The sequence below is a fragment of the Plectropomus leopardus genome, chromosome 8 (assembly GCF_008729295.1).
Source record: "Plectropomus leopardus isolate mb chromosome 8, YSFRI_Pleo_2.0, whole genome shotgun sequence".
NCBI classification, from domain to species: Eukaryota; Metazoa; Chordata; class Actinopteri; order Perciformes; family Serranidae; genus Plectropomus; species Plectropomus leopardus.
In genome coordinates, this window is record NC_056470.1 from 9,011,084 (window position 1) to 9,025,300 (window position 14,217).

Genomic DNA, 14,217 nt, shown 5'->3' on the forward strand with positions numbered 1-14,217 from the left:
AAAATGGCCCCAAAACCTATAAAATGGCATGTTGAAAAACTGACCAAGTAAGTAAGGCTATAATTAGGCAAAATTGTCAAAGTTTATCATTTCCTAAAAACAGCTGAAAACCTTTAAGTGTAGCACTTACGGGCGTTTTATCGTATATAGAGTTGAAAAAACATTCAAAATTGGCAGAAAAACCCATTAAATAGCTTGTTAAATTAAAAAAAGCGGGGCTATAGAATGGAGACACTGTCAAAATTCGACAAGCCCAAAAAAAGCTGAAAATGCCATAAAATAGCATATTGAGACATGTCATACTATATAATGTCAAAAAAGACAGAAAACGTCACAGTACAGTATGCCAAAAAATTTAATGAAGTATTTCTTTAAAAAATGATTAAAAAAAAGCCATACTGAATAATGTCATCTGAATTAGTATTAAAAAGGTCAGCATAGAGTTCGTCATCTCAAATGGCATTAAACAGTCATACTAAAGCATGTCATCTAAAATCGCATCAAAAAACACTCATAGTATGATTACCAAAGTGGCATAAAAACTTCATACTATAGCATGTCTTCTGAAAAAAAAGTACTAGTATAGTATGTTTTCCAAAACTGTATAAAAAGGGTTAGTCATCCAAAATGCATCTATAATTTGGCGTCCAACATACAATAACAAAATCATACTAAAGTAAGCAATTGAGAACAGTACTGAAAAAAATCATAGTATAGGATTTTATCACAAATGGCATGAATAGTCAAAATCTCTTCAGTCATCAATTCAATTCAATATTTTTATAAACCCTTTTATCACAAAACACAGTTTGCCTCTGAGGGCTTTACAGCATAAGACACCCCTCTGTCCTTAGACACTCCCATTGCCTTCGGAAAAAGTCCCAGAAAAACCAACCTGTAACGGGGAAAAAATGGAAGAAACCTCAGGAGGAACAGCTAAGGAGGAATCCCTCTTCCAGGATGGACAGGCGTGCTATATATGCCGTATATAACAATTAAATGATAACGCAAAGGAAAGAGAAAGAGAGAGGGGAAGAGAGGTGGGAAGAGAGAGGGAGAGAGTGGGAGAGATGCACAGCAATAATGGTAACAATAGCATGTCATATTACACTGTAGACCGGTGTAAAATTACTAAATACTTTCTATGATAGCAAGTGGTGTTACATGCAAATATTGTGGGTGTTGATAAGTGTCCCATGCATATATACTGAAAGTTTTGGTTGTTTTTTAAATAAAAACATACTCTAGCATGTCATCTAAAAAAGCATCAAAACATCATACTATAGCGTGCCATTTAAACGGTACATAAAAAATCTAAAAAGATAATCAAAATTTGTGTCAACAAGTCATACTATGCTTTTTCATCAAAAATAGCATAAAAACTGTTAAGGTAGATCATCACCATATATCACAGAATAGTATATCATACAAAATAGCATTAAACATCATTCTACTGTATAAACATTTCATAGTATAGTATGTCCCCCAAAATTGTGTCAAAAATTGATGCTACAGTATGGCATCCAAAATAGCAGAAATACATTTTTAGCAGGCTGCTAAACATCTACTGTACACTCCCCGCCTGAGCCTCTGCTCTTTACTGATTGTTTTTTTTTTTCCATTCTATGCATCAGAAGCGCATGCAGCAGATCATGATGCAATGTTTCTCAGCAGTGAAGTCCAAGTTAGATCGTCGCCTGGGCTTATTCGATTTGATTGGCTGCGACTTCATGGTTGATGAGGACTTCAAGGTAGGTGAGATATGGCTCGAATATCTGTTTAAAACGTGTGTGATTCAGACTGATCTTGTCTTGTATGTTTGTAATAGGTATGGCTGCTGGAGATGAATTGTAATCCAGCTCTGCATACAAACTGTGAAGTGCTGAAGGAGGTGATACCCGGCACTGTTGTGGAGGCACTGGGTGAGGGCACGCTGTTACTGCCGCTCAAATTTATACAAACAGAAAAAAAAGTTACAAGTACTTAGTACAAGTACGTTATTTCACTGCATGGTGCACTCATAGTTCTATGTATAAAATGTGTTACTTTACTCATTTGTTTGCTGAACGGGCCGATGTGTGATAACACCCAAACATGTTTTTATCTGCTGTCACATCTCCACACTCTAGAGTTAACTCTGGAGATCTTCAACAAGTCTCGTCTCAAGCAGAGGATTCTTCCTTTGGCCAGTCAGAGGGACTTTGTACTGCTTTACAACGGAGTTTTCCCCCCTAATCCAGTTCTGGTCTGGAGCAAAAGGCACTTAAACAGTGAATTCAACCAGAAAATCACCAAAAGGACTGAACACAGGGGATGTAAGTCATGGATGGAGGGCAAAATTGCACCCCTTGATAATGGAAATGTCTCAGTTAGTGGGGACGGAAGGGATAGTTCAAAGTCTAACCAGCACCTCACCACCATCTCACCTCTCCATCAGGGACCTTCACATTTACACAGCAGCACACAGACTGTTAGGAACAAAAACCTCAGACCTCGGGTGGAATTCAAGCCAAGCAAATGTACTTTGCTTCATCATTTGAAAGCTGCAGATGACGTGGAGCACTCTTCGGCACAGCAGGAGACGAGGATCATCATGTCGCTGTCGACCGTCCGTGGCTCTCCAGAGGCAAGCATACCACCCCGTCCTCGTGCTGAACCTCCAGTGTGTGGGAACAAACATGAAGAAGACCTTAGAGAGGACACAGCTTAGGTGAGGAGAAGAGAGAGGAACTGTGAGACATTGGGTACAAACAGCTGAGATCTAAAGAGCTTTGTTTGGGAAAAAAACAGCCATTATAATACCCATCTTCATTCAACTGTGGATTTTAAGGACTCTGATTTAAAGAGCACCTTTAACACCTGGATTGACATTAGTTTTCTTGTGCTGCATTTAGACACTTTTCACCAGCATTTTACCCACTGACAGCTAACAAAATGATTTAATTTTGATCAAAATGAGCAACTTGGCCAGAAAAGCTCCTCACAATCTAAAAAAATAAAAAAAAGGGAGAAGAGAAATAGGGGGGGGGGGGGACTATACTATACTTATTATACCTTTTAATTATATATTTGAAATTATATTACAGAGGCTTTCAGCTTTCAAATGATTCATTTCAATTTAGGTAGCTTTTTATTCAAATAACGGCAGACTTGGAGGGATGTGTGTAGACTGCCATACTCAAAGCACAATTGAAAAGCCGATGCAAATGTAAAATATACCCATCAGTTTTCTTACATCAAGTTTCATCACTTTACAGAAATAGCCTCTGGCCCGTGGAAATCCAGAAACCCTCAGACATGATTGTGTACAACCCTCCCACCGTCTTACTGTAATTCCAACCAGGAAGATCAACACACGGCTCCACTCGACAGTTGTTGTGGCTTGTTGTTTTGACTGCATCCCTTTACCTCTCTGTTTCATAACTCGTAATTATCTTCCTTGCCAATTCATATTCAGACTCTCTGCCTGCAAACACAGGCAGGCATGGCCCCATGTTTCAAAACAGGATGCTTGCTTCATTCTCATGCTTCTTAAAAAGGAGGCCAGGAGCATCAGAGAGCTGGACAAAGAGGTGTAACATCTACAGCAACTGCAGTTTTTTTTTTCATATCAACAAATGGTAAGCTTTGAATGACAATAGAGGCAGTTCTTGTTTGTCATGCTGTTATGTGTCAGTGGTTCCCGGTGTGAGTTCAGAGTGTTAAAAAAAACAAAAAAACTGAGGAAGCAGCTCAGTTCTCTGCAGACAGCCAACTGACAGGAAGGAAGGAGCAACTACTACACCGCGGCTCGACACAAACTTTTATCTTCGATTCCTCTTCAAAAGCTGCGACACCTTTCGTTCTCATGGCTGGCTGTATGGAAACGTACATGCTGACAAAAAAAGGGGGTACTAGAGCTTAGCAGTACCCAACCCCCCTCCCTCCTCTTCTTCAGTGCACAATATCCTCTTTTGGATGCAGCCAGCCCCCGTTTTTGTGTTATCTCTTTGGTTTTAGCGTGGCACACACACACACACACACACACACACACACACACACACACACAGTGGGGATGATCGTCTGGGCAGATGGTGCTCAGTATGTGGAGTAGAAGCTGAGACGAGGCACAGAGGGACAGACTCCTCGTCCGTCATGGGATGCTGCAGTGTGACCCAGAGGCATACTGGAGTGGACGAGGTGGGCCCTGATGAGATCGAGCTCCTGGAACTCTCTGGAGACAATTTAGGGTAAGACAAGGACACCAGTTTACAAATTAGAGCAAAAACAGAAAAGCAGTTTTGTGGAATTTACACAGTTATGACTGGATCTTGAGACTTAATGTTACCAGCTTTACCTTATCAACAATGTGTAATGAGTCTTCTATATTGTGCTTATCATTAGAGTGAGTGCCTTTTCAGCTTGTTTAAATGTGGTTTTGGTGTATTGGGGAGTTCTGGAGGAGGAAACGGTGACATTCTGTGAAGTGAAAAAAAGCACTTTAGCAGCTTTTAAACCTCTGTGGTTTTCTTTGGCATATGCTATGCAGCACATTTTGGAGCTGAACATATAAGAAACAAGAGACAAGAGACAAGAGAGGAGATAGCCTATGCATAACAATTGAAAGCTGCAGAGTGTTCGATTCAATGATATTATTTCCAGGATGTACACACTGCATGCTAACAGCATGTGCTTTTACACAGAAAACTTCCAGGTCATGCAGAGGAGAAATAATGATAAGAAAACACCTGCAGAACAACACAATACATCCATATGATTTACACTCAGCAGCAACCAGCCAGCAGAACAAGGCAGGAGATCTAATTGGCTCCTATTTACTAAACATGAACTTGGGAAGCCGGCGATGCTGCACTGATGTGATTAGCAGATTACTATAAGACAATAGCTGAAGCATGGAAGGGTTTAATGCAGAGTCTGGGCGGGACAAATCCCCGCTCGTTCCTAGACTGGGAGATTAGCAGAGGCTAATCACAACAGTAAATACCAGTCCTTATGTGTGGCTGATTAATAATTACTTCCCACTACAACCCAAACAAAGATGTTTGTTACAAAGACACACGCTCATATAGTCTGTCACTGCATAGATATTAGATATTTACTAAAGGCCAAAATCTATTGATTCTGACTCTTTTGATAAATGAGAAATTAACGCACTTGTGCTGGAAGGAAATGATGCAATATGTGCACAGATCCACGATGTTTAAATGGCAAATGCACTTGCACTTGTATAGCACCTTTCTAGTCTTCCAACCACTCAAAGCCCTTTTACACTACAGTCACATTCACACACTGGTGGCAGAGGCTACCATACCAGGTGCCACCTGCTATTCAGTTTAAAAAAGAAAAAGAAAAAACAATCACAAACCGGTAAAGTCATCTAAAAGCAATTCAGGGTTCTGTATTTTGTCCAAGGACACTTTGACACATGCCAAGTGGAGGAACTAGGACTCCAAAAGCAAATCCTCTGATCGGTGGATGGCCAAATCTACATCCAGAGCCACAGTCTCCATAAACATCTATTTCAAATGGGACTGCTACTTAAACTTTGCAAAGATAAAGACCAATGGATTTCCAAAGTATGGGTTAGGGTTAGCTCACCCTAATCCTAACCCATGCTTTGGAATACATGGTGCTTTATCTTCGGAAGTTTAATTAGTAGTAATAAGCAGCATTAGTAATTTGCAGCATTAAATATACAATTCACAAAACGTAAGATCATCATATGTGCTCACATGACTGATAATCCTTAAAAAAGTGTTTCAATCAGAGTTTAAATGGATCCAAATCTGCAATCTGTTTTAAGTTTTCTTTGACACTCTACGTATTGGAGACTGACATCTGTCAAAAGGGGATTTACCAAAGCATGGGCGTAGATTTCTGGAGCAAGGAATGGGGGGGGGGGGGGGGGGGGAACAACGTCACCCATAAAATTAAGAATGTGTGCATTTGGCTATTTTTTTTTTCACCATAAATTGATGCAGCAAAGGCAAAAATTGGTGCAGAAGTATTTGACACTCAGATTTTCCTGAGGGAGGACCCAAATTGACCCATCTGAAACAAAACATATGACCTTGTATCAAAGAGTACCTAACAGTTACTGAGTCTGAAACACTGAGAGGTGTACTGCTAGGCATTTATGGATGCGCGTCATATTTATCAGCTCTAATGAAATGATTAAACATTACCAGTATTTAGTTTCTCAGAAATATGGCAGTGGTGGAATCTTATCTGCTTCCCATTCAAGATTTTAAGATTACAGTTATAGGTATTTTATCAGTCTGACGACAATGTCATCTTTTGAGTAGCTCCTTTGCTCCCTTTGTGCATTGCATTGTGTGACAGTAATTAACATCAACATTAGACCACTTTTGTATGCATACCAATTTTTTTGTATGTTTTTTGTATCAGTATGTGGGACACAAACTACGAAATATGGCAGTAAAAGGGCAGCAGGTCAGTCTGAATATACTGTAATCTGATTATGTCTGGCTGCTGCTGGGGGGGTCAACACAAGTAATTTATATTGTAATATGCTCCATTGCCTCAATTTCTATTTTCTCTTAGGCTCACAAGGGCTTAAGCAAGTCCAGGCATGCACAATGAGGAAACACACACAAGCAGGAGCCCACAATCACAGTTTTGAGAAACTTTCAAGTATCCGTGTCTGCCTGACTCACGTGTCTTTGAACTGCAGGACAGAACCAAACAGAACATGCACTTTAACATTTACACTGCGCAGACATGACCAGAACCCACATCCGTGCTACAATGAGGCCACAAAGATAACCACTGTGCCACTAGCATCGACTGCTATGTGAGAACGCTGTCTGATGAGATGTGCTAACACATGAACATTTGATGAAATGTGTTTATTCAGGGTGTGGAGTCTGGCAGAGACCAGACTGCAGCTGTCAGTGAGGAACAGCCGAGATGAGCAGGAGCCTCCACCACCACCACCACGCTACCCTTCAGTACGACACCTAGAGCAAGAGGTCACTATGTTTATGATGTGTGTGTGTGTGTGGGGGGGGCAAAGACACAAGTGGAAACTTCATCGTGCACTTTTTACACTAAGAACAGGGTGTGCTCAGGCAGAGTGTGGTGAGATGCGCCACAAATGAATATCAACTGTTTCCACTCGCTGCTGTTATTTGTGTTTAGGGCAGACGCACTCTGTTTACACACTGTGGGAATTTCCATGACAAAAGTAAGAGATTCTGCATTCCCTCTTTGGCGTGATTCAAACTTTACAGGAAATAAAGGAGGGAGGAAACACTGCCACACAAATGTCTTTCCACTTAAATGATAGATAGTCTTAAAAGGACAGTTCTTCCCAAATCAAAAAAATACAAATTTGTTCCTCTGACCTGCAGTGGTCTTGATTGTTTTGGTGTGAGCTGCAGAGTGTTGGAGATACCGGCCGTGGAGATATTGTCCTTCTCTTGAATATAATGGAACTAGATGGCACTCAGCTTATGGTGCTAAAAGTGCCAGGAAAAGCACATTTGAAAACTCAACAGCAATGTCTCTTTCCATCATGACCTGATTAATCAAGATAATCCACAGAGCTTGTTGTGGGCTGTCATGTAGGGACTATTTTCTTTCTATTGACCTATGCCAGCGAACTATATCACTGCGCAGAGGAAAGCATTTATTGTTAGCTCACCTAGCACCACTGAACAAGTTTAAGTTACAGCTCTGATGAGGAGGACATCATAAATGTTTATATATTGTGTTTTCATTAGCAAGAGCCTCTCCAAACGCAGATGTCACTTCCCTCTTCGCTGTAATAGCAGTGGTAGGTGTAGTTCGGTAGAAAGACAATAGTTCCCACATGAAACTGCTAGTGACAAGGTCTTTTGATTGTCCAACTGAGTCATAATTTCTGAAAAGTGACATTGCTGTCAAGTTGTTTTTTTTCTTTCTTTTTTTTTTTTTTTAGTCCTTTGAACTCCACAAGCCAAGTGCAATCTAGTTCCATTATTTTTCAGAGAATTATCTCCAACACTGCAACACACAACAATCTGGACTGATAAACAGCACTACAGGAAGGAGGAATATATATATATTTATATTTTTGATTTTGTGGTGTGTTTTAATTTTAGATACAGAAAAATTCCCCTGAACTGCCAAACAATAATGACTATGCGCTTGCAACAGAGAAACAAACTCTAATTTGCTGTGTAATGCATGACTCACTGCTCTTTGAACTGTGGCCACATGTAAACACTGATGGGGGAGTTTGAAAAAACAGCCTTTAGCATCATTTAGTATGCAGACTTTTTGCATTTTTAACTAGGAATGGCAACACTAAAGAAAATGTCCACCATCCAGAGATGCTACAAAATATTTTGATCTACAAACCATCATCAACAGACATGGGCTGATGCAGTTTTGTGTCTGTAGGTGGTGCTGTGGGGCAGGAGCAGAGATGAGTTGCACCACAGGATTTACTCCCACCAGCCAATCAGGGAGTGGGAGGGACAACCTGCCCACATGTATGGAGAGATCATCCACTCCTCTTTGGTGTCTCTCTATAACAGCTACACTCAGGTAACACATGGGAGTCAGCTGGGAGTTATGAGGTGTAGCTCCATTAGTACATCATCCAAAAGGGGCCGTATTCTAAAACTCTTTTTAAAAATAAGTTTTGTTTGTGAGTTTATTCCATAGACTTTTATCTAGCATGCAACCTTAATTGAAAAATAGCTAACCAGGTCATTAAATGGAGCCTCTGACACTAAGAGCCACTAGATTCTTTATCGTGAGACAATATTGCATGATGTTTGGGTTTTGGTATTTATTTTGTGTTGAACTTTTGTAACGTCTTCACTTTGTCTCCCATAGGAAACCAGTGAACACTTCTTAGTGTTGTTTTCTTTCCACCTGCTGATTCTCTCCCTGGACCACTCTCGACAAGAATTCATTTATGAGGTATTCTTTGTGCATTTTACTTGAAAATGAAACATGTCTTCAAAGAGTCACATTAAAGCGTCAACGATCAGTGGTTTTTTTTTCTACAAAAGACCAAATGGTTATAGCACAAATGGGAATAGCACAAATCTGATCTTTTCAATTCTAATTTAGGCTGCTTTCATATGTGGTTCTAAATCAGATACGGGTGTTATTTTTGCAATACAACCTCAGTCTGAACAGTCATATCGGAATTCCTTTTTAGGCCCACACACGCCAAACTTACATCAAAGTACTAGTGGTGACAAAAGCCAACTATTGCGTCACCTAACATCACAACTCATGTCTCAGCCAAAAAGTTGACATGACCAAATCACAAAAACGACAACCAGTGGCCAACCGGCATGTTTGCTTGGTGCCAGCCTGAGATGTAATAACTGTCAACTTGGACAACAGATGCTCACAGACAGCCCAACACTGACTGCTGGCTGACTGTTGGTTTGTCAGGGCCTTCATGTCATAAATTGTTTTATATTAGCTATTTACATCACAGTCCAACCGCTCCTGGCTGTAACATTACATCCATAAACACCTCTGCACAGAAGAAGAAGACATTGCTCCACAAAAACCCATGGTCATCCCTGTCCTCGTTACCATCTCCTTTGGAATTTGCGGGCTTTAACTGCACATCATCTTAAAAATGAAAACATGAATGCTGACTTCAGTGACCTTCATGTTTACTTTTATACAACGTGCTTTATGTAAAGTCTCTGTTACTGTTTTTTGTTTGCATGTGTGGTTCAATTCGGGATCATGACCAACTCACACTGGAATCTGATATTGGCCACAATTTCAAAAAAACAAACAAAAATGCATACGACCGAGAAAAAAAAATCAAATCTGATCAAAAAATTCATATCAAGCAGTAAGAATTGCAGTGTAAATGTAGCCTATGTCTGCAGAGCTGTAATGAATCCATTACCTCCAGCAGCAACAGGCAGCTGTTTTCAGTGAAAGGTCTGATAAACCAACTGTTATCTACCTGCTTAGCACCAAACAGAAAACTGACAAAAGTTAGCAACAAGCTGATGGCCACATGTGGACATTTTAGAAGCCAAACAGCAAGATATATTGAGCTGTAACAGCTTTTTAGGGCGCCTGCAATATGATAGACATGACTTTTTTTTCTCTCACTGTGTGTTCTCTTACCTTGCAGGGCATCCTTCCTCTTTCTGGACTTTCCTCGCAAGCCGTCTCCCTGGACCCTGACACGTCACATTCACCACACATGTTTGAGATCAGCGGTGAGTCAGTGGAAATTACCAAGTTCAGCTGAGACATGGCAACACGATATTTTCAGCATGATTTGTGGTGTTCCCTCTTTTGTCCAGGTCCCATGGTGGACTCTAAGGTCTTCATATGCGCCAGTGCTGCAGAGTTACAAAAATGGATGCAACACATAGAAGACAGGAGATACAAGTCAACGGCACAACCCATGAGTCCCTCACACTGCGCTCTCTCCTATCTTGTAATGACTAACTTCTACACATGTGATTACAGCTCTACATGAAAAGGCAGCCTGCTTAAGTTGTAATTAATAATCTGATCACATAGTATATTTCCTCCCTAGTTACCCTGTGATGAACACTGGAAAAGAGAAGAACTAAAAAAGTACTTATTTCAAGCTCCCATATGGGAGTGGGAGGGCGCACCGATACAGCACATGGGTCAGCCTGGATACATGTCTATCGTCCATATCATCAACACTCAGAGACAGGTAATAAATACACTTACACACTGTATAAGAATGTAAATTCGCACAAATTAAATAATTTAAGAACAAGAATTACTCATTTGCCAGTGTGAAAACAAATTTATATCTGGATATAATAGACTCCGCAGAAAACGAAACGCTAAAATATAGAATTGTGTTTACATGTGTCCATATGTCCAATTCATACTTACCATTGACATCAGATAAACTCCCACTTACAAGAATACTTCTTTTTGTCACAGTACAAAAATTAAGACCACATTTCCCACAAGCCCAGCTCCCATCTGTTGCAAAGAGATTTTATCTTACAGGGACAGATCTTGCCAAAATCAAAAATACATATTTTTCATCTTCCCTGTAGTGTTATTTATCACTCTAAATTGTTTTGGCATTAGCTGCTGAGTGCAGGAGATATCAGCCGTATGTCTGCCTTCTCTCCAATATAATGGAACCAGATGGCACTCAGCAAGTCAGGTTTTTATGTTAAATTTGACTTGATGGTACAGGATATGAAATGCTATAGAAGCTGCTCTCAGTGATGGTTTTATTATTTAACAGAAATATTGCTAGTGTCTAAAATCAACATGGAAATAATTCATTTATGTTCAGTTATAATTCAGGTTTACCACAATGTGAGTTTTTCATGATTTGACCATCTTCTATTGTTAATGATAACACTGTACATTAAGTTTACTGCTTATATGTCCAAAACAAAGTCCAATGAGGCCAAATATGTTTTGCTTCTTTTCGTGCTCCCTCTGACTTCAAAGAAACATAGCTACTTCAGCATATTTCAGCAATTAACTTAGAGTGACTTAGAGAGTACAGTGTTATTATCAGTAATAGAAACAATGGACAAAAATACAAAATAAAGTTACGAAAAACTGCAATAGTTCTTTAAAATGCTATTTTTATCACACCATAAGTGTCCATACTTTATTATAGGGAACATTAGTTCAAGTGTCACTGTGTTTTGTCAGTGATATTATCTGTTTCAGATTGCTAACAGAACTGCGACACTGACTCTGCTGGCTTTGTTATTTCAGGGACTCCAAGAAAGACTGATGGTTCTCTTCCCTCAAGACGTCCTGCTACTGTCAGTTGACAACAAGCGTCTGAATATAACATATGAGGTAGTGTAAAATGACTCTATGAGAAAAATCCATAATAATACCTTCCCAACCACTGTGGCATAACTGCGTATCTCGGTCATCTTTACACAACGCTTGTTCTTTTGACACATGACAGATAGCATGGGTGGAACATTTTGTAACTCACACCTGCTGCCTGCATACACTTCAGTCAGTGCATTTAAGTCAGGACTAGGTTCTTCATTTACAATTAGAATATATAGTTGTATGCAAAATCACGGCACGGTTTGAAGCATTTCTTTTTCTGTTATGTCTCTAACAGGGCAGGTTACCCCGACACAGCATCAAAGCAGTAGAGAGGTCAGCTCTGCCCGGACGGCTGGAGTTTGAGCTAATAGGTATACTGTGCAAACATTAAGAGTTTTTTTAAGATAAATGAAGAATTGTATTATAGTAAAATATGTGCTGCAAGGAATACAGTAATTTCATATAATCTGTTGTGCTTTAGGTGAGCTGGTGGAGCCCCTGCAGGTCTCTTGTACCTGTCTGGAGGATTATCGCAACTGGATGTTTCAATTACAACAGGTTAGACAGTGCTGTCTGACATCTTTACAGCAATATAAAATGGTTAAGTATAATGACTGGACTGTAAACAACTGCTTAAAAGAGGCTAAAACTGTAATTTGTGAATTTGTTACTACTTTGTCTCTTGAGAACATAATGTAGCACTTAGCAGCTGAGGAGCCAGATCTTTCCCTCAGCAGTTGAGACAAAAGAGAGACAAAAACAGAGCTAAAAGAGAGTGGGCATTAGATTTACATTCATCACCCAAATAAATGCTAATGTGGCTGATAGTAAACTAGGGCTCAAGAGGAAGAGCGGTGATCCATTAATTACAAGGTTTGCAGGTGAATGAAGCGTGTTGGTCAACTGTCCTTGAGCTACACATTAAGCTTTGGTTTAGTTTAGTTTAGTTTAGTATGAAAACCAACTTCTACTAACTTGTTTGAGGTCAAAAGCATTCTGGTGTATGTTTTGTCAATTTCATTCTGTGGTTGTTCTGTGGAAATGCGACTGAAAGCACAGATAATTCCAACATATATTCAGACAACAATTTGAATGACATCTAAAAAAATTGTGCCCCATTATTGACATTACGCACCTAACGTCAAGTTACTTACGGATTGTTAGGTTACATATTTAACGTTAAGTTACCTAAGTTTAGGAAAGTGAGGTTACGTTGGTTAGGTTTAGGAAAAAAAACAAATAATGTAATGGTGTACCTTAAAATAACTCAAAGTTTACTAGATCTAACACGGGACACAAACACCTGTTCCTGGGGGAAAGTCCTGTGTTAGTTTGACCCATCCACCCTGACCTGCATCTTACGTGGACATTCAATCTTTTTAACACTTTGTTCTTTGCTCACGTCATCACATTGGTCACATAAATTCAGCCTTCCCTATAACACAGTTTTTAAACAAATTGCTGACCAATGATTAAATCGCCAATATACCAATTCTGGTTCATCACTTTTCGTGTCTATATGCATGAACAGTATGCAAATTTGCAGATGCTTGGATGGCGAAGAAATGGCTTACTTACTCTGCCTCTGATTGGCTCACCCTTACAATAATGAATCCGACTCCTCTTGCCAAAACAAATCCAATCCCAACCCATTAAGGCAATGAGTATTAGCCATTTGTAGGGTGGGTCATTCCTTCATCATTCTCACTATTTGCAAATTTTACCATTTTTATGTGTAACAATCATTAGAATGTGACAAAATATTTGTTTTTGTTTTTAGTTTGCTGATTCTGGGGGGAAAAAAAACTCTTGTGTGCAAGAAATATTCAGGTGTGCCAGTGTGATGTTGAATACCTTAAATGTGAAGCAACTTTGCATCAGTGAGATTTTTCTCTTTGTCCTGCAGCCGGATAGAAACAATCTCGTGAGTCATGCTGCACCTCCAGTCATGCCAAAGCTGCGGAGGAGCAGGAAGGAGTCCCGGGAACCGATGATAACAGCCGACCAATGTCACATCAACGGACGCAGCTGACTCGTCTGAATGTGGAAAAACTCGACTGCAAGTTTAAATCTGAGAGAATGTGTAGATAGTATGTACATATTACTTTATGTCCAATTGTGCCACAAAATGGAGATACAGCAGTTAGGAGGCTCTGGTATTTTTTTGCCCTATTTTTATACATTTGGGTGATTTTGTCACTCAGAGGGACTGGAAAGATACTTACAGTTTCCTTTCATGTGGGGACAAACAGACACAGGGTCATGACCCAGTTCAAGGCCAGATCACAGCCGAGGACATGTTAGGCGTAGAGACTGTAGAGCTGTAAAGGTTACTGAAGAAACTGTACATATTTAGCTTGATGTCTGCTTGATGTCCATAAAACACGTTTGACTTTTTTCACAATAAAAACT

General features: G+C 39.8%; 1 protein-coding gene across 1 annotated transcript; it reads left to right on the forward strand.

Moving 5' to 3' along the window:
* The first annotated feature begins 3,610 nt into the window (after window positions 1-3,610).
* Window positions 3,611-14,188, forward strand: LOC121947098 (probable pleckstrin homology domain-containing family N member 1). The gene is made up of 11 exons (XM_042492000.1): window positions 3,611-4,229; window positions 6,878-6,992; window positions 8,407-8,553; window positions 8,848-8,934; window positions 10,130-10,217; window positions 10,305-10,441; window positions 10,544-10,690; window positions 11,734-11,820; window positions 12,101-12,176; window positions 12,287-12,363; window positions 13,712-14,188. Exons 1-11 carry the CDS (start codon window positions 4,135-4,137, stop codon window positions 13,835-13,837), a joined length of 1,182 nt encoding a protein of 393 aa, XP_042347934.1. The 5' UTR covers window positions 3,611-4,134; the 3' UTR covers window positions 13,838-14,188.
* The last annotated feature ends 29 nt before the right edge of the window (window positions 14,189-14,217 follow it).

Bases quoted from the DNA above. Each gene is read 5' to 3' on its own strand.
- LOC121947098 (XM_042492000.1), top strand. From the start codon at position 4,135: ATGGGATGCTGCAGTGTGACCCAGAGGCATACTGGAGTGGACGAGGTG. The intron at 6,993-8,406 runs GTCACTATGTTT...TTGTGTCTGTAG, and splicing joins TACGACACCTAGAGCAAGAG to GTGGTGCTGTGGGGCAGGAG. The intron at 8,935-10,129 runs GTATTCTTTGTG...CTTACCTTGCAG, and splicing joins GACAAGAATTCATTTATGAG to GGCATCCTTCCTCTTTCTGG.